This window comes from Dermacentor albipictus, chromosome 10 (assembly GCF_038994185.2).
Source record: "Dermacentor albipictus isolate Rhodes 1998 colony chromosome 10, USDA_Dalb.pri_finalv2, whole genome shotgun sequence".
In the NCBI taxonomy this organism is placed as follows: domain Eukaryota; kingdom Metazoa; phylum Arthropoda; class Arachnida; order Ixodida; family Ixodidae; genus Dermacentor; species Dermacentor albipictus.
This window is the reverse complement of record NC_091830.1, coordinates 52,286,977-52,311,040: the sequence shown is the minus strand read 5'-3', so window position 1 is coordinate 52,311,040 and position 24,064 is coordinate 52,286,977. Positions and strand designations below refer to the sequence as shown.

Here is a 24,064-nt window from a genome sequence, read left to right as displayed (position 1 = left end):
AAAAGTAGAAGGCAGGCTCTTATATGTGGCCTTTTTATACATTACAGGAGACTATGACAACGTAGTCAGCAACATGTTGTGGGCTATTCTGGAAGGGGAAGGCTTAGGTGACGATTGTGTACAGCTTTTGACAGATTTACCTACAAAATATCGTTTACGTTGAATGGGACGGAATGAGGAGCAAGCAGAAAGTTCATATCAACCAAGGACTAAGGCAGGGGTGCCCTTTATCCCCACTGCTGTTTATGATGTACATGGTGAGGATGGAGAGAGCGCTAGAAGGAAGTAATATCGGGTATAATCTCTCATACAAACAGATGGGCGCAGTAGTTCAGCAGCAGCTGCCAGGTTTATTTTATGTGGACGACATTGTGTTGCTACCTAACAAGCAAAGTGATTTGTAACGTCTGGCTAATATCCGTAGACAGGAAGGCGACAATTTAGGTTTGAAATTTAATGTTAGAAATTCAGGTGTTATGGTATTCAATGAAAACAGTCAACAGACCATGGCAATACAGCGCCAGGAAATACCTCAGGTAACAGAATATAGACACCTTGGTATAAGGATAAACGAAGGCACTAGATATATTTAAAAACAGGAAAAAGAATAACAGTGAAGGGGAAGAGAAATGGCAGCCATAAGAAAGCACAGAGCGCTATGGTGATACAATAGATACGAGGTGCTCCGCTGTATGTGGAAAGGTGTAATGGTTCCAGGACTTACTTTTGGAAATACTGTTGTTTGCTTTAAATAAGGGGTACAATCAGGACTCGGTGGGAACCAAAGGTCCGTGGGTTGCCTCGCATTGGGCGCTCACGGGAAGACTACAAATGAACCTGTGCAGGGAGATATGGGCTGAACTAGATTTGAAGTGAGGGACGCTCGCAGTAAAAGCGAGAACGAAGAACGACTGAGGAATATGGAAGAAAGTAAATGGGCTCGGAGAGTGTAGAGTGATCTGTACAGCAACACATTGATTCATAGTAGGGGGAAAGAACTAGGATGCTTACCGGCAAGTATGCGGCCTGTAGAGTGGGCAACACAGCAACAAATAACGTCAAGCAGAAAGTCAGAAAGGCTGAAATAATCTCATGTTGGCGGCAATGGAAAAGGCACCTTCCATGAGTGACTACATAAGTGGAAAAAACGAAATCAGGAAAGAAACAATTTATGATTACTTAAAGGGAAGTTTATGACTTTTTGAAGCGAGATCAGGGCGCCTTAGAACACGCACCCATAAAGTCAGATATAAGAAGGAAGAAGCATGTACTTGCTGCGGTAAATCTATGGAAACGATGGAGCTTGTTTTATTACAATGTGAAGACATCAGCCCAGCGGTCGATTTAGGCACTACTGGCCTCCTTGAAGCCCTTGAGTTCAGCGAGAGCAGGGGAAACGTAAACAGGTCCACAATACAGATTATTAAGAGGCGACAGGAAGATTCGTGGAAGAAAAGCAAGGAAACGACACAAAACGGACACCTACAAAAGCAAATTTCCCAATACGTGGTCAGAACATTTTGTTGTGGGAATTCATATCGGTTTTTATCTGTATTTATTTTTTAACCTAGGTTACTCTGACGAACCCTGGCATCATAGAAGATGTAGACGTGCTCGGCAAGGTACGCTGCAGTGACCATAGGATGGTAAGAACTCGAATTAGCCTAGACTTGAGGAGGGAATGGAAGAAACTGGTACACAAGAAGCCAATCAATGAGTTACCGGTAAGAGGGAAACTAGAGGAATTCCGGATCAAGCTACAGAACAGGTATTCGGCTTTAACTCAGGAAGAGGACCTTAGTGTTGAAGCAAGGAACGACAATCTTATGGGCAACATTAAGGAGTGCGCAATAGATGTCCGTGGTAACGCCGTTAGACAGGAAACCAGTAAGCTATCGCAGGAGACGAAAGATCTGATCAAGAAACGCCAATGTATGAAAGCCTCTAACCCTACAGCTAGAATAAAACTGGCAGAACTTTCTAAGCTAATCAACAAGCGTAAGACTGCGGACATCAGGAACTATAATATGGATAGAATTGAACAGGCTCTCAGGAACGGAGGAAGCCTAAAAACAGTGAAGAAGAAACTAGGAATAGGCAAGAATCAGATGTGTGCGTTCAGAGACAAAGCCGGCAATATCGTTACTAATACGGATGAGATAGTTCAAGTGGCTGAGGAGTTCTATAGAGATTTATACAGTACCAGTGGCACCCACGATGATAGTGGAAGATAGAATAGTCTAGAGGAATTCGAAATCCCACAGGTAACGCCAGAAGAAGTAAACAAAGCCTTAGGAGCTATGCAAAAGGGAAAGGCAGCTGGGGAGGATCAGGTAACAGCAGATTTGTTGAAGGATGGTGGTCAGATTGTTCTAGAGAAACTGGCCACACTGTATACGCAATGCCTCATAACCTCGAGCGTACCGGAATCTTGTAAGAACGCTAACATGATCCTAATCCATAAGAAAGGGGACGCCAAAGCCTTGAAAAATTATAGACCGATCAGCTTACTGTCCGTTGCCTACAAAGTATTTACTAAGGTAATCGCAAATAGAATCAGGAAAACCTTAGACTTCTCTCAACCAAAGGACCAGGCAGGATTCCGTAAAGGCTACTCAACAATAGACCATATTCACACTATCAATCAAGTGATAGAGAAATGTGCAGAATATAACCAACTCTTATATATAGCTTTCATTGATTACGAGAAAGCGTTTGATTCAGTCGAATCCTCAGCAGTCATGGAGGCATTACGGAATCAGGGTGTAGATGAGCCATATGTAAAAATACTGGAAGATATCTATAGTGGCTCCACAGCCACCGTAGTCCTGCACAAAGAAAACAACAAAATCCCAATAAAGAAAGGCGTCAGACAGGGAGATACGATCTCTCCAATGCTATTCACAGCATGTTTACAGGAGATATTCAGAGACCTGGAGTGCAAAGAATTGGGGATAAAGGTTGATGGAGAGTACCTTAGCAACTTGCGATTCGCTGATGATATTGCCTTGCTTAGTAACTCAGGAGACCAATTGCAAATGCATGCTCACTGACCTGGAGAGGCAAAGCAGAAGGGTGGGTCTTAAAATTAATCTGCAGAAAAGTAAAGTAATGTTTAACAGTCTCGGAAGAGAACAGCAGTTTACGATAGGTAGCAAGGCACTGGAAGTGGTAAGAGAATACATCTACTTAGAGCAGGTATTTACCACGGATCCGGATCATGAGACTGAAATAACCAGAAGAATAAGAATGGGCTGGGGTGCGTTTGGCAGGCATTCTCAAATCATGAACAGCAGGTTGCCACTATCCCTCAAAAGGAAAGTGTATAACAGCTGTGTGTTACCAGTACTCACATATGGGGCAGAAACCTGGAGGCTTACGAAAAGGGTTCTGCTGAAATCGAGGACGACGCAACGAGCTATGGAAAGAAGAATGATAGGTGTAACGTTAAGGGATAAGAAAAGAGCAGATTGGGTGAGGCAACAAACGCGGGTAAATGACATCTTAGTTGAAATAAAGAAAAAGAAATGGGCATGGGCCGGACATGTAATGAGGAGGGAAGATAACCGATGGTCATTAAGGGTTACGGACTGGATTCCAAGGGGCGGGAAGCGTAGCAGGGGGCGGCAGAAAGTTAGGTGGGCGGATGACATTAGGACGTTTGCAGGGACAACATGGCCACAATTAGTACATGACCGGGGCAGTTGGAGAAGTATGGGAGAGGCCTTTGCCCTGCAGTGGGCATAACTAGCTGCTGCTGCTGCTGATGATGATGATGATGATGAGGACATTAGGCAGTATAATAGCAAAAGCTTGGTGGCGCAACCCACCGCCCCATTCTAAAGGGGACGCTCATAAGATCCATCCATCCATCGTGGCAAATGATTGGCGCTGGACAACGAATGCGCTCCTTCCACTCGGTTAGTAGCAGGCAGCTGGGTACGTGCCGAGTTTGGCACGTAACTCGGGTCGCTGGCGCCAGATGGCGCCAAGATGTGTCCTCGTGGCCACTGATTGGCACTGGACAACGAATGCACTCCCGCCACTCGGTTAGTCGCCGGCAGCTCGGTATGTGGCCCAGTTTCGCACGTAACTCGGGTGGGTGGCGCCAGACGGCGCCAAGATGTGTCCTCGTGGCCACTGATTCGCACTGGACAACGAACGCACTCCCGCCACTCGGTTTGTCGCAGGCAGCTCGGTATGTGGCCCAGTTTCGCACGTAATTCGGGTGGCTGGCGACAGACGGCACCAAGATGTGTCCTTGCGGCCACTGATTCGCACTGGACAACGAACGCACTCCCGCCACTCGGTTAGGATAAAGCATCTACATCCGCGCACTCATCGCCCGCTTTTGTGGTCGGTCGAAATGTGTGGGGTACAGCTTGACGATATACAGCTCTCCCGTGAGGGTACGTGCATTTTCTCTCGGGCAAAATACGCCGCCAGCGCCCAACCACAGAAGCGCAGCCACGAAAAGCCACTATCAGTGATCAACCAGCCTACCCTTAACCCAGCTAACTAACTAAAGAGTAATCCATCGCATAAACACCCTCTACATGACCTTGACTTCCTACAGCAACGGTTAAACTGTACTTACCTTACAGGTGCCCTTGTTTTGAACCAAAACACAAATTGCGGGACCAGGATGGATGGGGCGTTCCATGTAGGGATTTTGAGATGTTCGTAGTATTGCTTGGCACTCATCATCTGTGTGAGCAACAACTTCTGCTTGCCGAAGAATTTCGCTACTGTGTCCAGCTATATAGAAAGAAGAAAATAAAATCAGGACAATAAACATTTTCCTATAATATCTTCGCTACGTGAATTAAAAGCCAATCGCGAACAATAGTTGGTTTTGAGAAGCTAGTAGCAACGTAAATATGCAAGAAAGACACTACAGGAGCACTGACTCACACCTGAATTTTCTGTTTATTTGGAAATGATTCAATGTATTCTTTTATAAAGGAGCGGTAGGCACGTGCAAGGAAATGCGAAAACAAGTTAAATAACTATTTCTATTCGTGCGGTCTGTTTATAATACACACGTATTCTTCCTAAGTCCTCAGGAATTTTTAAATGTCGCCTGTGGCAGACGGGATGATTCTTCTCCTTGAGCTCGATTATTTGAAGAGGGAGACATTACTACAAGAAATCGAAACACATTAAACTCATTAACAAAAACCACTAATACCTTCTTAATTAATTACTTTCTGGCACATATTGCCATTTGCGAATTGTAGGCGGCGAGCTTGCAAGACCCATCGACTTGAAATGAATTCGACTCAAAATGAAAGTAGACGTACCATCAGCGTCAAACGAAACGGGAACAGCGGAGAGCATGGCCCAAGCATAAGTGAAGGTATGGTGCGCGCCGTCCAGTCATCACCACTGGCCGGAACGTATTTGCCGATTTGGCCGCACCGCGCGATCCACCATTAGTGAAATATTTTCGCCTGTGATCTGAATCCTACATTCGAAAGGTGGAAAACAAAAATAAACAACAAAAGACGCTAAAGCTTGCAGTTTACGGCGACTATTTTCGCACAGTTCGCCGACGCGAACAGCGGTGCGTGTGCAGCAATTTGCACCGTCATCATTATAGATGGGCTCACGTGGTTTGCCGCTTGTGCGCCACATTATACTCTCTCAATCGGCAAATTCGCGCAGCCCCGTATTGCTGGCAGCCGCGACGGTGGCAGCAATTGGTGGGCTGACCGCGTTTGGCCGTTTGTTTGACTCCGAAACGAACGCCGTGCGGCGAAACCCGATGTGCGCGTCTGTCATTGGTGATGACTGGACGGCGGGCACTGCGCCTTCACTAATGCTTGGGCTTCGGCCACGCGCTCCACTGTTCACGTTTCATTTGACGCTGATAGTACAATAGAGACGGAGTTCTTTCACAGCGAAGTTATGTGTCTCTACCGTTCAAGGAAATTTTCGTGTCGTTCTTGGCGTGGTAAAGAAAAAAACTCGCCATACGTGGGCCGATACCGAAGACAGTGCAATGCCGGGCCGACCCGCGGTGGAGGTGCAGTTCACCATTAAGGGGCCGACATACACAGCTTCGCTGGTCATGCTTCTTCACAGAGTGGAAGGGCTGTGAGGTTTTTTTTTATTTTCTCTTTTTTTCTCTTTTTTTGCTACGACCTCGACGCGGCAACGTTGTTAATTTTTTTAGCATCACCAATCATTTATGAATAAACTTTTATCACATTTACCAACCGGTTATAGTCAGCAGCCCCAAAGCACGCTTCTCTGCACACACACCCGTAATACGGCACATAAGCTTTAGATAAGACGACAACGGTTTTCTCTCTGACCTTTTTTTTATTTTTTCAATTGTTTATCGCTTATGAATCTACCAATTCCTGCTTTTCCCGCTATTTTGTGCCGAACATTGCTTGGAAACTCAGCGAATTTGGTAACCTCGGATTCCTGAAGTTGCAAGGCATCGTTTGACACCAGCTGAGTGGACCTTTACTCGGATTATCGAACCCTGAACATTGTGTGACCGTGCGCTCCAGTATAACCCTAACGCCGGGGCACCCGTGGCACGAGCGGGAGACCAGCGGCTCGAGCCTGCATGCCCGCGGTGCACGCGCACGGCGCTCTCGCAGTAGGAGTGAATCGCGCAGAACCAGCATCTGAGGCGAAGCGCGCCCGCTTTTCTGGAAACAGAGATGGCGAACGCTTTACAAGAAGAGCCGACAACGGCGCGAATGGAGGTGACCGGGGCTAACAGCGATACCATACCACAGTGGACATACGACGCGAGTAGCGGCAAAACGACGGGTAAAGCCCACATCGAGTGGCTACAAGTTGGTCGTAAAGGCAGATCAGCAAAAGAAGACAATAAATCCACCGAGGAAAGAGCCATGGAAGTCCTGAAACCAGACCCCAAACCTCAAGCACAACCACTGCAGCAGCGTCAACGCATTCTGAAGATGCGCTCCTTCCCTACTGACGACTTCAAGATCGTCTTCCGCCCTCAAGCAGGTCTTGACCTCTCGAAGCACACACTCATCGCAGTGACACATGCCATCGGAAGATCCAGTGGTTTGGTCCAGCAAGACTTTCACGATAATGTCCGAGTACAAGTGCAGAAACTAGAGAATGTGATCATCGCGAGCACGGCAAGTACGGAACGAGCTTCCAAACTGCAGCATATCAACACCATACAACTCGGCGGAACCGTCTATCAAGTAAATCCCCACATCCGGCACCCAGACGATGTGTGCCGCGGAGTGATATACGGCCTCGAACCGGATACAAGCCCCGCGGAGATTGTTGCCGGCCTTCGAGTGGACTCAAGATACATGGTTCTCGGCGGCGCGTATGCTAGGATCTTCCACGTCCCTTATTACGTAACGTACCAGAGCGGTGACTACAGATGCAAGCCCTACCGAAAATCCGTCCAATACTGCAGAACCTGCGGCGCCATCGGACACAGACAGGATATATGTCCTCAGCCGAGAGCCAACTTCTGCTACACATGCGGGCGCGATGGGGTCACAGAAGAACACGATTGTCACCCGAAGTGCAAAATTTGCGGCGGAGACCACGAAACGGCAGGCAAGGAATGTAAGAAGAAACTCCGCAACAACCCGCCCCCTACCAAGTAAGAAGACAGCAACTTGACAACGCTCGCGCCCGAGAGAATCACTGGAGCTCGAGCACCGAAGACTTCCCCGCGCTGGTTACCACATCAGATAGCTCACGGGGGCCCTCGCCTCGACAAAGACCTTGCCGGAGTCGCTCTCGCTCTATCCTAAGATCGCGCTCTACATCCCGCTCTCGGTCACGGTCTCGCTCCGTTAGGCGAATCACTTATACGTCGCCGCGGCGAACGGAAGCAGCGCCTCGAATTCCTCACGCAACCCGAGCAGTTCGGGTGAGACAACGACGATACGGACTCTCGAACATAAAGTGCAGGATCTAGAGAGGACGATACAACAACAACCGGTAGCCGAGTGCAACATGTCAGAACTCGAGCAAAGAGTAGCGAAGAGAGTAGAAGAAAGCATACTAAAACATGTAGAAACCAGAATAATGAAGCGGGTAGACGACCGGCTGCAAGCACATGAAGCGAAGATTCTCGACCTTGTGGAACGACGCCTTCAAGTCTTCGAGGAAACCCTCACTACAAAACTTCTCGCATCAGTAGACAAGACCATACAGACAGTGACAACTAAAATCATGGAAAAGGTAGAGCCACTAACCCGTACGATCACCACACTCGACGTCAAACTGGATGGCTTCATGGCACAACAACACAACTTCATGACCTATGCTTACAAGAATTTCGTTACTCATGAACATCTGGCGCAGCGGTTAGGAACCAAACGCAAAGGACGAAGGACAGTACGAGGGGAATCCGCGGAGGATTCTAGCTCGACAACGTCAAACCACCTACTCCAGGTGGAGGACAACCACCAAGATGGCGGCTCCGAAACGTAGACATACCGAGCCGCTTCCCACCCTCCGCATTTGGCACTGGAATTGCAGATCCTATAGACCCCGCTCGGCCAACCTGCAAGAATATCTCAAAGCAAACAATCCTGACATAATCGCGCTACAGGAAACCAACACCATGAAAATAAAGCTCCCCGGCTACAACACTATGGCACAGACTGCCCGCACCGCAATTCTAGTCAAGAAGACACTAACCGCACAGCCTCACGAAATTGAAGACACTGAAATCGAACACACCATAGTGGAGGTGTTGCCGACTCGCAAGAATCAACAGAGTCTATACCTGGCCAACCTCTACAGCCCGCCGCGGGAGCAGCTACTCCACTACGACCACTTCGTCAGGGACCTTCGCAAGAACGTAAACGGCAACCGGCTTGTTGTAGTAGGGGACTTTAACGCCCCACACGCTGCCGGGGGCTACCCCAATACCACCAAGAAAGGGGCATGGGTTCACGCTGCCGCACAGCAGCACGGTCTTACGTTATGGAATGACCTACTCCAACCCACCCGAGTGGATCCGAATAGTCATTTCAAGGTATACTTGTGCTTCACCCGCCATGGTTGCTCAGTGGCTATGGTGCCGGGCTGCTGAGCACGAGGTCGCGGGATCGAATCCAGGCCGCGGCGGCCGCATATCGATGGGGGCGAAAACCCCCGTGCGCTTAGATTTAGGTGCACGTTAAAGAACCCCAGGTGGTCGAAATTTCCGGCGTCCCCCACTACGGCGTGCCTCATAATCAGAGAGTGGTTTTGGCACGTTAAACCCCATAATTTAATTTTTATTTGTGCTTGTGAGGCAGATTATTCACCATCGGCGATCGCCTGTAGCATACGTAGTTAATTAACTGCTGCCGATGCTTATCTTGTTGGGGACAGTAAATATTTTCACGTAGTGGTGACGTTGAAGAACACAGTAGCAATACTGTGAACGACAAAACTAACTTTTATTGGGCGAACCGGTGCCCACAAAACAGGCTACACTTATAGCACAACGATAGCGGCGAACGAGGTCGGTGATCGTAGAAAATCTGATCAGCGGGTCAAGCGCGTCGGCGTTTATAGATCAGTCGTCGAATGTTCCAGATTAACCGATGGGACCCGCGTGTCTTCCACACAGTTCTACACTATTCGCGTCACGCTGCAATCAGATTACAGAAGTTGCGGTGAAAGACAGTGGACGGAACAATCGATAACATTCCAGAAACTTCTTTTACATGCAGGCGCGTCCTGCGCTGCGCGATAACATTAGTTAGGCGGACAAACGTGGTCGCCCGATAAAGATAAGTACACGTGTCATTACCGTCCTCTTAAAAAGCCCTTGTGCTTCAAGGGTTCTAAGGAGGCAGTAGTGCTCTGGCATTTCTCATAATCTGATATATTTTACCTATCGTATCATTCTTTTTATATGCATCTAAATGTTCATAGTACAAGTCATACGTCATCGCCATAATTTTATTACAGAGATTTTACGCGCTTTAGAGCGTATATTTTAAGGCCCCTTTACAGCCACGACACACCAATTTCATAGTAATCATAGTTACACTGCACACCCACTACAACAGGCATGGCGCTCTTTGGCCATTCCTGGCCCTTGCGCCATGAAACCCCATACATCATCATCATCACCTTAGTGCGCAGGAAGCCCGCGACTGGAGACAACTCCAGACGGACACTTTTCGCAACCTGTATAAATATCGCATTCTGTTTCCAGAACGCTAAAGATCTACTTGCCCATGGTGCGACGGTCACCCCACCGCCTTCCATGTTACGTGGGGGTGCACGGGGGACAAACCCATACACTTACGAACACTTCAAACGAAGGAGCAGTGGGAGGCCTCTCTGTCCAGCTCGGACCTGACAACCCAGCGCAGCCTGGTACAGCAGGCAAGGGCAGCAACACAGGCCACAGGGGCTCTGAAATGAGTTCTCCATCCGCCACCCAAGTCTTCAACAACTACTTCTTTCCCTTCGAAATAAATGTTTCTACTACTACCAGGGAATTTTGGTGGGCCCGCCCCTTTTCGGAAGAAAAGCTTTTGGGAGCGTGGAGGAGCGTTGACTGTGCCCAACGTACCATAAAATCACTTTTCAACTTTCTTAGTGAGACTGGCTTAGGCAATCGCCTCTAGAACCTGTGAGACGTGCAGTCCATGCGAAATGTGTTTGCGCGATAACTTTTTGTGACAAGATTACTTTTTCTGTCGACAAGATTACTCTTGCGTGTATTACGTCTACAGTGCGCATCCGCATTTAGGAAAAGTGTATATAGTATCTCATTGTACCATAACATAACCACCCGCCACCTACCTTTCCCTGTCTTTCCCATTTTCCCTTTTCCCAGTGAGGAATAGCCGGCTAGAGACAAGCTCTCCATGCCGACCTCTCCTACTTTCTCTTCAATAATATCTACTCCTCTTCCTTCTCCTTACTAATATCGCCACGTGACATAGAACACACAAGAAATCTGCGTCAATTGTATTCTGAATGTTTATCAAGACAGCCACACATGGCGCCTTTTTAAAAAAAGCTAAATTTACTACCTATGCTAATTACGCTAATGGTCGAGTGTAGACAGAAGCACTAAAGATATTGAAGCGCCGAAGCACTCCGATCCCCCGCACCTCCGTGACGTTGGTTCCTGGGCACAAGGGGCTTGCGGGCAACGAAGCTGCACACGCCGCGGCCCGAGGTCACGCTTGTCGGGCCGAGCGTTCCTACCTTCGACATGGCCGGTCCGTCAGCGGGGACAGAGACCATACCCACCACCTGCTCAGCAATCCTTGAACATCACAGGCTCGAACGCGGGGTGTACCCACCACTTCACCGAAAGCTCAACAGAGAAATAAGCACCACACACAGAAGACTGCGGAGTAACACTTACACCCACGAAATACTGATGCACGTACTATACCCGACGCCGCAATGACACCGTTGCCGAATGTGCGGTGTACCGGAAACCTTGGCGCACCTTATGCCGCGTTCAGACTACGTGCGCTACGTACGGATCGTTCGCACGGATCGTAAGCGTAAACGCAAAAAGCGCAACTAGTTCGTTCACACTACTGTTGCATTGAGCGGAAAGTACGCAACAATCGCAACCAGCCTGGGCGTAAATGTTGGAGTACCCGCTACTTTTACGACAGGCACAGATACGACTGTTACGACGCCGCCAATGCACGAAGCAGTTTCGGTTTGCATCTTCCGGTCACGGAGCTTCCGGCCTCCACATATTCCGCGTTTTCATCCGGTGCCCGCCATCCCAGCAATCCGACGTAACAGCGTTGTTCTTTGCGTGTATATGTGGTTTGACGGTCTTATTGTGCTGTGTGTGCTCGTGGCTGGTGATGATAGTAGCTTACGAAGCCTCTGCGTGACCGCAGTCCCAGCCGTCCGGCGTTTGCAACGCTGTTCCTTGCTACCGCTGCCGACGCCATCCCCGTTTTCCCGGGTTAGCGCCGAACGCGCGCGTTGTCCCTGAGTGCACTGTGGTTTTCCGGTCTCATTGTGTTGTGTACGCTGCCCGTGCGTAGTGATGATGCTAGGTGCGGAAGCTCCTCCCCTGTGCAGCGGTTAATTCTAATTGAAGAAGCGCGAGAGAGGCCGATACTCTATGACCAGCGCCTGAAAACTTTGGGCTTGAAGAGCCTCGACCTGCTCTAAGAGCCGCTTCCTGGTCGGCGCTATGTTGAAAAATCCCAAACGCGGCTGTCCCAGAACGGCGATTGGCCAGTCGTAAAAAACTATCTTATCGAAAGGCTCAATGTGAACATAGGCGGTTCCTAGATGCGTAAACAGTCGTTCCAGCAGTTGCGTGAATTGCAATAAATACGCCTCTTATAGCGGATGCGACTGTAGTCTGAACACGGCATCATCCTCGAGTGCCCATGGCATCTCGACTCAGACAGACAAGAAAGCGAAGACCTCATCGAAACGTGGGAAGCCAATGTCATCTCCGAGGACCTGAAAAAACAATGACGCCTCATCGCCAGGACCAAGGAGGCAGCGAAGGCCAGAGGTCTCCTGGAATTAGGAGACCTCCCACCTAGAGTATAACCGGACCTTTCCCGGGTATACTGTTTCAAAAAGTAACGTTTATTCCTCCTCCTCCTTCCCACGCCTGGTATTCATGAGTAAGCCATAATTCAACGCTATAAGATGAATAAAAATTGGAGGACGCTTAAGCTTCGCCTTCAAGAGTGGAACGCGATAGCGTTCCCGTCGACCCGCCAATGGGTGTAAGACAATGGGCTACAGGGCAGCCATCACTTACGAGGCGCCCCGCATCAGACGCGGTGAGCGTCGAGCCATATGGTCGAGCAACGCGGCGTTCGGCGCAGCAATGAAACGTGCGCCTGAGCAAGCGGAGCGAACCAAAGAACTCGGTATCCCGGAGGGGGAAATGATGCACGCCAGCCAAACGCCGTGATCGGCACGGGTAAAGCCCCTGCATCTACGCGCCACCGCCGCTCTCTTAAGTAGCGCCAACCTTTGTGTGCGCCGCCTTTTCCCCTCACACCAAATCCGGTTCCGGCATTTCCGCTTCCGGTATTTCCGGTTCCGGCGTTTCCGCTTCCTGGAGTTGCGCTGCGAGAATTCCCGCTCCCATTGCAGACGATGGTGAGGCGCCCGTGCTAAGCAACCGGTGCAAATCTGAGTTGCTCGCACTAGCCATTCCACCAAGCGTCATTCGCGTGCATCTACGCGCTTGTTTGCGTACGCTGCGCCCACACGCTTTGCCTGTTGTCCTCTTTCGCTGACAAAGTGCGGAGAGCAACTGTTATGAAAGAAGCACGTATTGGTACATCCTGTATGAACTTTCTTTTTACTGCAAGGTGGAGGACAGTTGGTCTTTACGAACAGAATATATACAAAATGTAGGCATATGAAGTGTTGACAGAGTGGTACATGCAACGCACAGTATTTGCTCATACAATAGCAGTAGGTATAAGCCAATTTCACATTTACTTCACAAAGCTTGAATAACTCTGAAAGCATTCAGCAAATCAACGCTGCTCCACTTCACCAAACAAGTAGGTGTCTTTTCGACCAATAACTAAACTGACGTAAATTTGGACGCTTTGAGTAAAGTTGAGTAAGTAAGGATAAACAAAGCCCCTCCATCCTCGCTTCTGCCGGCATAAAACTTCGGTGGCGCGTAGATGGAAGTGCTTTAGCGCTTAGGCCAGGGCCGGATACAAGCGCGACAACAGAAGTATGGCACACCTACCGCCCGAAATACTGCCGTGTTCGCCTCCTGAACACTCGCAATAAAAAAAAATAGCCATCGTAATCTCACGTTGCAACACACAATTCGCCGTACACCTTTGCTCACGCCACAACACACGAACATAATTCGCCGTACACGCTCGCGTCACAACACTAACACAATTCGCAGTGCGCATCTGCTCGCGTCATCCACACAATTCGCCGTCCACCTTTGCACGCGTTACAACACGCGCACACGCACCAATTCACTGCACACCTCCGCTCATATCGCACAAGAAAAGCACACTTGTTTTCACCATGTCACTGAATGCCCTCCACGCAAATTTGAACTTGTTATATTTCATAGCTTCACGTCATTGCAGTCCTTCACGTAGTGCACGCACTTGGGACGTTCGCTACCTTCGATCGTACGAGACAAGTTCAACCTCAGAATCAACAGCATAAACTCTATGCGTCTGCCATACAAATTGGAGTCGCGAACTCCTTCACTAAAGTCCCTCCATACGTGCTGGCTGGAGGGGATGTATGCTTCAAAACAAGAAGAATTCAAAGGGGACAAGCTGTTGTATACCGCTGAAGTAGTAGTTTGCGGCCGCTGTTTTCCAAATGCACGAAAAACGGGAGCGGTCTCCAAGCGCCCAGGCACTACATTCCACTGTACGTTGTCTCTCGTGGCACAACCCGTCGCAGGTTGACGCGAAGCAGCGAACACGACCAGATCGCCGATTACAATAGGCGGTGGTTCTCGGATGGAATCGCATTCAAAGTTTCAACCGCAGCTGGTTCAATTAAAGCCTCTCTATCGACGCGAAAGTAAACAACGCTAAAAAACAGCGTCACTTCTACTCGGAACAGGAAGTTGAAGCTACGTAAGTTCCGCTTCACGCCGGAAGCTGAGGGGGTGAGTGGGAGAGGAGCGTGGAGGAGGAGGGTAGGTTGGCGGTACTTAGCTTGGCCGGCGGTGGCGCGTAGATGCAGGGGCTTTAGGCACGGGCAGAGAGATAGAGAGATAGTGATCTAAAGAAAGGAAGGACGCTTGATTCTGCGGAGGGAGCGAGGCGAAGCGTTGTCAGGGGAGAGAGTCCGAACCGCGACAGCTCCAATGCGCGCGTGGCGCGCCATCTGTCGGGGCAGCGCCGTACATGGAGAGGAGGGGCTCTTCTGTGTTTGCCGCAAGATGGCTCTCCGTGTGCGGAAAGCGCAGAAGAAATGCAGCGAAACGCACTTCGCTACTCGTGTAATTGCGACTTCTGTAAGTTACATGTTCATAATTACCTATATACACCACAGTATAACTTTCCACGGCTCGTTTCGAAGGCAACACCGCATTCACTAGAGGCGCGTTTGTACCTTTTGGAAGCATCGAAATCGTGGCTGAGAAAGAAGAAGACGGCGTTCCGAACGGTCGCTTTTCTCATGTTCTCCGCTTCAAAGGATTTATCGGCCCCTGGCCGAGGTGCTACTCAGGCTTCAGCCAGCAGCAATGACTACCGTGTTGTGTTACCCCGTCTTCCTACCGGTAAGCTGGTTGTGGACTCCGTTTTCCTGCATGCTGACTTAAGTGGTCGACCGTACCGAGCCCAAGACTTCAGAGACGCCCTTCGGACCGTTATTGACCTGAAGGAAATAAGTTCCATCGGACAATTTCAGATGTCGCACGTGTGGATGGTGACGTGCAAATCAGGGATGACAAAATCAAAGCTAGTCGCATGCGGGGAATTATCCGTAAAAGGTAGACGCTGTGTCGTCATTGATCCTGAGCCCACGGAAGTTAAAATGAAGCTTTTGTGGCTTCCTGAGCGTTTGGAAGACGACTACATTCGAGATGCGCTCCAGGCTTACGGGAAAGTCAAGTCTATTTCAGCAGAAAGCTGGAGAGTATCGGAGATGGAACAAATGCGTACGCTAAATCGGGACGTGGTGTTGACTCTTGCCGATGGAGTGAGCGTGGGGGACGTTCCACATCTACTACCTGTTTGTGGAGTGCAGAGTCTCGTATTAATTCCAGGCCGGCCCCCACTTTGTCTGCGCTGTAACAAGGTGGGGCACATTCGTCGAAACTGCAGAACCCCACGTTGTGAAACCTGCCGGCGCTTTGGTCACACAGCTGAAGAATGTGTCGTAACATACGCCGATAAGTTACGACACAGAACAAAGCCTCCGGATGAAAGCTTGCAAGAACACATAATGGACATTACGGAGGTTCTTGACGCGACGGGAGACGTTCCCTCTTCCGCGGAGACCCGCTGTGCCACTAAGGCCCCTCTGCCTGTTGAAGACAGTCACAATGCCATCGCCCGTGAATGCCAACTGCCCACTGCCAACTGCCAACAATGCCAACTGCCCGTGAATAAAGAAAGTAGCGAAGAGAAAGATGACCAACCGAAGCAACAACCCAAAGGAGCACCCGCTACCACGGAGCCAGCTGCTGCCCAGCAAGCGAATGAGGGAGCCGGAAATGACTCATCTGATGCACCCAAGCAACTCGACACGTGCACTGAGCCGGCAGAGGACAGCCGAAGTAACGCGGATACTTCAGTTCCGAAGCGCCGTGCGACCAACAGATCGGAATCAAGCACAGACAGCGAGACGACCAGTACCACAAGAAAAGCACGTCGCCGCAAAACATCGAAACACTCAGGAAAGTGCCGACGATCACGGTCCAGAAGGCCTGGTGGGGTTTCGGAGGGAGCCTCACCGTTGCCCTCTAGGACCGATCACATAGATCATTAGGTCCAAATACTTGGTAGTCACCATGGCCCTGTCCCAGCAACTTCAATTCGCAACCTTGAACGTACGAGGCCTTAGGTCTTTGCAGAAACAGGCGCAGCTTCGCCGGCTTTTGTCTAGGAAGCGCCTCGACTTCGTCGCCGTGCAGGAGACGAAGATTGAGAGTGACGACGAGACAGAAAGGGCTTTGCGACCTTTTCTGTCTGAGTATAATGTTTGCGTTTCACACGCTCTTGGTTTATCCGCGGGCTGTTTCCTGTTTCTGAAAAAGAGCCTACTTTATTCAGCTTTTAGTTATCATGTCGACACTGAAGGTCGATATATATGTTGTGATTTTGTGTTGCAGGGTGTGCCATGGCGCATAGTCAACGTCTATGCATTTAATGACGCTGCAAAACGAGCTCTTTTATTTGATACTGTGTCTAGTCTATTGGACTGTGATCGCTGCATTGTTTTAATGGGAGATTTCAATTGTGTATGCGATCCGAACGATCGAAGCGGCCATAACACTCAGCGGGACAGGAGTGGTGAAGTTTTGTCTAACATAATAGAAAATGCAGGGCTCGTTGATATAGGAGTGTCGGGACAGGGAGCTCGCTCTTATACAAGAATTCAAGGTCATTCCTACGCCCGCCTTGATCGGATTTATGTTTCTTCATCACTCCTCTCTCGAGGACTATCCTGCATTACTATCCCCGTTTCATTCTCTGATCATTGTATGGTTATTGCAAACATTGGTAAAAAATTTGTAACTAATTTCCGACCACAGTGGGCACTCTGGAAGCTTAACTCTGAGCTCCTAAATGATCAGGAATTTATTAATCGCGTGCGCATGGCTCTAACCAATTCTCTGTCTAGTGACTTGCCATTATTTGCTGCTTGGGAACTCTTTAAACAAGAGGTTCGTACAGTGGCTATAGAAATTGGATCGGTGAAATCATTCTATAGAAAGTATGAAGAAAAAACGCTTCTTAAGAGCCTATGTAGCCTTTATGAGATTGAATGCGAAATGCCAGGCACTTACATTGTTGACATAGAAAACATTAAATGTGAGTTACAAAAGTATGACGCACTGCGTTACAGAGGTGCGCGAATTCGATCTCGAAACATGCGCGCTCTGCAATCTGAGCAACCAACACGTCAAGCTTTACTTGACGAGCGACGTCACGGTATTTCCAAAGTAATTCCGGAAATATACTCCGAGGGTAGTCTTTTAACAAATACTAATGACATCATTTCTCAGTTCGAAATTTTCTACACTATGTTGTTTAGTGCCCCTCCGAATGATCACGATGCAAAAGTTTTAGAGAGTTTTGTATCTCTTGTAAAACCATTACAGGATGATGACTGTGCAGTCATCAGTGGTATCCTTACGATTCAAGAAATTGAGCTAGCTATTGATCAGCTGCCTCTGTCGAAAACACCCGGCCCCGATGGACTTTCAAGTGAATTTTACAAAGCTTTCAAATCAATTATCAGCCCCATATTATTGGATATTTTTATTACAAGTTTAGAAGTTGGCGCCTTTCCGCAGTCTTTTTGCAAAACCCACACAGTTTTAATTCCCAAAAGTTCAGATAAAGAGAAACTGCGTTCTGTTGAAGGCTATCGACCAATCACATTGTCAAACGTGGATTACAAAATTTTTGCGAAAGTTCTATCTAATAGATTGCAATTTGCGATGTCAATTCTAATTGGTTCCCATCAGACGTGTGGAATCAGGGGCCGATCAATTCAAACCAACATACATATCGCCCGTACCCTTCTTCAATACTGTTATGGTTCCACTGAGCAGCTTGCAATGCTCCAGGTAGACCTTGCTAAAGCTTTTGATCGTGTGAGCCACTCCTATTTATTTTCTCTTTTGGAGCATGTCAATGTTGGCTCCATTGTGCTTAAAGGCGTTAGGCTTTGCTACACCTGTTGTACTACTCGTTTAATTATTAATGGCCAACTCTCCGAACCCATTTCTATTTGCTCATCAGTAAAACAAGGATGCCCGATGTCCCCACTACTATTCGCCCTTTACCTGGAACCGCTATGCTTAAGCGTAATTCAGTCGAGTAACATCCATGGCTTCAATATACTGGGTAATGAAGTTAAAGTCTTAGCTTACGCAGACGATCTAGCGTTCTTCTGCACGGATAAGTCCAGTGTTGAAAAAGTAGTATCGAAAATAGAAGAATTTGGCAGTGTATCAGGAGCGCGAATGAACTCCTCAAAAAGTTTAGGCTTATGGTTTGGCTCATGGTGCTATACACCAGAACAGTTTGCAGGCGTTAAGTGGACTGATGTCCCGCCAAAGTATCTTGACGTGCCGCTAGACGCATATAAATTAAGCGCACACTATTGGAAAGAACGGGTTTCGGTACTGCAAAGTTACGCCCAGACATTCGTTCCACAACGACTTTCTATTTTTGGGAAAGCCGAAGCCTGCAATAAGTTCTTGGCAACAAAAATTTTCTATGTATTGCAAGTTATCCATTGTGCTAGGCTATACATCCAACGCTTTCACCGTATCTTTGCGACCTTCGTATGGTCTTCAACTTTTGAGCCCATGAGGCGAGACAACATTTTTAGGCCTGTTAGCGAAGGTGGGCTGGGCTTAGTACACCTTTATGTGCGGCAGATAGTGTCTCGTTTCTTCTTTTTTCGCGATACTTCCCATCCTGTAATTCGTTCATACATGCAAGTCACACTTGTTAATGCGTTACCTGATTTAGTTGTTTCTTCAAGTTTTTCTTCGCGCTTATGCTTGTGGGGGTTCATGCAAGAAGTTTACTTGGCGGTTCGTTTCCTGACAGTTCGGTTTTCCACTGAATACTTGTATTCTGTGTCGCGCAAAACGTTGTACAAAGACTTACTATCCATGCTATTCCCGCCTCCACTTTACCGATCAATATACATTAAATTGCCAGGCCACGATGTGCTAAAGCGAGTTCGCAAAATGTATTTATCCCCTTGCTGCAAAACATTCTTTTATAAAGTTCATAGTGAAACCATACCGGTTAAAGCATGGCTACAAAAAAAGGTATCTTTGTCTCTTCTGTTAACTGTCGCCTTTGTGATGTACCAGAGACAATTGAACATTGTTTTATTAGCTGCACCGACGCCATCCTTTTTTGGGATGTCCTCCAACGGACTTTAAAGAAAGACTTTGAGATTAACGCTCATACTGTGCGATACCTGCTGCCAACCTTTCGTGCACCTTTCGATATGTTTTTTGTCATGGGAATGCACAGTTTGTGGAAAACGCGAATGATGGACCGCAACGCCGAAACGGTTGTACCTACAAGGGCAAATTTCATCCAAATGACGCTACACCTAAAGCAGGTTTATGATGGACTCGGTGTGCAACCGGACTGGTACCCTATTTTGGTGAGGTGCTTATCCTTGCCACCCTTCTAAAGTGACACGAACGTTTCTACTCACAGTATGAACGCTGCCTCTTCTGTGTGACTTTCATTGTGCCCTCCATTCTCTGACTATGCAGAACTGGTGAACGTCTAGTTGAATGCAACTATAATAAATACCATGAAAGAAAGAAAAAAAAAAAGAAATCGTGGCTGAGTGGTAGCGTCTCCGTCTCACACTCCGAAGACCCTGGTTCGATTCCCACCCAGACCATCTTGGAAGTTGCTTTTTATTTATGGAGTGCCTGCCGTGATTTATCGCTCACGGTCAACGCCGCAAAAACGCTGACGCCGACACCGACACCCGACGCCGACGACACCGGCTTTTCTGCGACACGAGCTCCTTAACGCTATCGCGTTAATAACACTCCAAGCACTTTGTCGAAGTTAAAGCGCAGATATAGGACGCTAAATACATGCTGATGTAAATACTGGAATGTGCCAAGGGCAAGTCTAAGTACACATACAAGTTTTTTTTTATTTAGCTTACCTTCTTGTCTAAACGAAATCTGCATTGTCTAACGCTCGTTATTGTGTATTTTTCTTTGTTTGCGCAAAAAGGGATAAATTTATTTATCCCTTTGTGTCCCAAAAAATGTCCCAAAAGGGACATTTTTTATTATTTACTGAATTGTGCATTGCAGTGCGTATTGCATGATACATTTGTTAATTACATTTATGTATAACGTGCACTCGCGATTCGCGTTGAAATTTGTGTTTATCTTTCAATCTTAACATTGCATATGTGTGCTCTATATGCGCATTACGTTAGTCAATCGTCGTCTTAGTGGGACGAAGGTGACTCTACTGAATATGCAACACCTCACCTCATGCTCTTCTACTGCGTGTTAGAAAGGCTCGTTGACGACGTTCGCGGTACTCAAGAGCTTTATGTTAAAAAAAGCGAATTGAATTGGATCGAGTAAGCAAGATAGCTTCAGAGTGTTGGGGGGAAAAGAATCAGGGAAGCGAATGATAGGGCCGGAGTCATTCCAGGCATAGTTAACTATACACCATAAAATTAGTGGTTCTAATGAAAAGATAAAAGATCGAAAAGTGATAGGCAAAATGTTAAACTTCAATATATGCATGTAATGCCTGAGTAAGGATCAAGCAGTGTATGTGACTATTTGTCACCGCCCCGTTTGGAAGGGGATTCCAATCGAATTCATCATCAATCATTATCACTGGACTTCGTGAATAGGGGAAAATAGGTTACGCGTTCTTCTCGAAGATTTTGCTAATGTCGGTAATCGATGCAGAACCGCCTAGTATTGTCATCTACTTTCGGTGGTATGGTGAGGGACGGTCCAGCACTATATGATGGTTTGGTTATGTCCTTAGCAAGCATCTTCATCATTTTCTTTTGAATGGTTTTACGCTCTGACGTGGACACATGGTAAGGCTGGTGCTTAATGGGTTGTAATTACCTGTGTTTATTCGGTGAGAGACAGCCGAAGTCTGGCCTAGGGGCGATCCTGGATGTACGCAGAGTGCATCCTTCTTCTTAGGCATGCGCCCTGAGGGCGCCGTTGCAACTTTAATTTTGGGACCCTCCCCTTTATAATATACTACCTGTAACTTCCGTTTTTCTAACGAATGAACAAATCTTGTAAAAATACTGGCGGTAACAACACACTTGAAGAATTGCCAGAAAATTCATTTTTAGCCAGTGTTTTTTAGTTCAAAGGCGAAGCTTGCTGTGTGTGTGGCGGGGGGGGGGGGGGGGGCACTTTCGCGGCTTTGCGAAAGTTATGGTAATTTAGAGTAATGGTAGTAATGGCAGTGCCGATAAAATTGACAGCACGCCATCACCCAAAGCGCTGCTGCAACAACATTGAAATCAGTTTCTAGACTGATTCTTTCATATACGAAGGGTCAGTGACGTAACTCCCTACGTCGCATGCTGCCGTCGGTGCGGAAGCTCACGCAGCAGTAATCTGTACCGGGAACGTATGCGGGTAGCACTACGTGCTCCGCATTGTGGGGCACTTCGTGTCCTGTCTCAATGTCTCAACTGAGATTTAGAAAAAAAAAGGTGTGAGCTAAGTATGTTCCTAAAATGGTGTAGTCCGAAGCTGATGACCATGAAACTTCAGTTTGATCAGAAAAACGAGTTATAGAGACGATAACGTCTGCATTCTGATCTTTCATGGCACTGAACTAGGCAAGCAATATCTGTTGGAAAGGCATTTGTGTCGTCAGGCTAACAATTAGCAGTGGATCAACATGCAGTTATCCGCTATTTTGATGACAGTCTGTGAAACAGTAATGGTGCATGTCTGTGGCACGCTCAATGTGCTTGGTTCTACAAATGCCCAAACGCCGTCACCTTTTCATCTTGCCTCAGAGCTTATGCATTTCTTCATTTATAAGAAATATAGCTTCAACAGTGCCCAATGAAAAACTTGTTACTTACATTCTGTTGTTCCCCAGCCAGCAACTACAAGAGTTTTGCCTGCAAGGTCCATTTTTGCTGTAGGCAGGCACACTGGTTTAACCTGTCTGTTGAACTCCAGGTCCACTGCCAGCTGTTCAATGAAACGTAATGTAACTGGTCAATTCCAGAGTAAGAGAAAATTGTTCAACAGATGACATCCACATGATGCATCATACTGATTTAAACAATCAGCAATTTCGGAGGTAACGTCACATCAACTCTAATGCGTTGTTTTAGTACTAAAGAGCATTATTTTGTAAATATGGGCCTATGAAAACCTGTGTATCGCTCCCTGCTGCATGCCAAAATACTTAGAGTGGCGAGTAATGCAGGTAAAGTTTAGTCATGGTTACAACTGCCAAAACATAGTTACATTTACCTATAAAGATTCGTTTAGATTTAACGGTCTTTACATCATCATAACAACGTGTGCCTTATAATTAAACTCAAACCGATCTTTTTCACGTAACGTCAAATCTAGCGTCAGTCACAACTATGCGGACAATTATGAACATGTAAATTATGAACAATTCGGAACACTAGGGAACCGCAGCAGTAATGGGCGTTTCTGTGGCGACAACCGCAACGAAACTTCTATGACGCTTGCGAAAACATACCTGAAGAACGGGACACGCATAGCGCATCGATTCAAATTGTTTGTTCGAACAACCAATCGTGAAAAATATGCACACAACTCTGTGGCGCTCTATTCCTTTTCATTTCATTTCATCTCCATAAAAAATCCCTTGCGGGTTATTACGTAAGGGGTGGCAATACAAATAACTAAAAAGGTAGTTCACAATATTATTTACAGAGCACTTGTTATGTCATTCATTAACCCAGCTGAGTTGATGACGGTAGCGATGGGATGGGGAAGGCCATTCCAGTCTGCCGCTGCGCGAGGGTAAAAATGATAAGGAGAAGGCCCCTGTACTTGCACGTGAGCGAGCATCATTCAGCGTATGGCCTGTGCGTAGTGATATGCGTGAATGTGCGAGAATTTAAGGCATGTGGTGAACTGGTGCAGGACTTGTGAAATAATAAGCTCGCGATGCGGCGCCGATGGAAGAGGGCGTCTAAACCTCGAGTCTCATTTTAATGACGTCGTTCTAATTGTCGTACGATTTATGTCAAATGAACGGAGCTTGTGGCTCGATTCTGCATGGATTCTAGTGCGTTGGTACAAGGTAAACCTGGTGAGGATTCCTTGTGGGTGATGCACATTCGAGTTTCCGCCTGACCTGTGCCAACTATGCTAATAATTTAACATATGCTGAAGGTTACATTTATAACAAATCCAAAGCTTCTTTACTCCAAAATCAGGAAAGGGGCTGACAAATGGAATAGCAGACTGTAGTTTGTAAACAGGGATAAGGTGGTCAGCGCTTCTGAAGCACCTTATCCCTTTTCACAAAGCTTCTTTATTGGCAGATGATGTGATGTTAGCAACACAAGAGCATCAGCTTAGGTCGTTCGTGATAATAAAGCCTAGATACTTAAACGTGTCCGCAATGCCAATGGCGATGTTTGTAATAGGTCTTTCTGCAGCGAAATGTGGTCGTTAACGTCTGTGATACATTGGTAGACAGTGCAGTCGTCAACAAACGTTCGAATATGAGGTAGCACACACTGGTAGATTGTTTATGTGTATTAAGAACATGAGAGAACCTAATAATGAACATAGGGGAACGCCACATGTAACGAGAAGAAAGTATGAAGTAGTGCTCTTAACACTGACGACCTTTGAGTGGTTCCTAAGAAATTTATTTATTCAGGTCACGAC

The 24,064-nt window shown here is 47.4% G+C and overlaps 2 protein-coding genes across 2 annotated transcripts in view; one reads left to right on the top strand and one right to left on the bottom strand.

Moving 5' to 3' along the window:
• The window catches only part of LOC135907650 (chymotrypsin-1-like), a 111,219-nt gene that overhangs the window by 15,693 nt on the left and 71,462 nt on the right, over positions 1-24,064 (bottom strand). Inside the window, exons 6-7 of the mRNA XM_065439346.1 lie at positions 22,261-22,372; positions 4,598-4,758 (exon numbers count right to left, since the gene is read on the bottom strand). Coding sequence (XP_065295418.1) covers positions 4,598-4,758; positions 22,261-22,372 — 273 coding nt within the window. The remainder of the gene's footprint in view (positions 1-4,597; positions 4,759-22,260; positions 22,373-24,064) is intronic.
• LOC139050578 (uncharacterized) lies at positions 15,084-19,962 on the top strand. The gene has a single exon (XM_070527139.1). It carries the CDS (start codon positions 15,115-15,117, stop codon positions 16,429-16,431), a length of 1,317 nt encoding a protein of 438 aa, XP_070383240.1. The 5' UTR covers positions 15,084-15,114; the 3' UTR covers positions 16,432-19,962.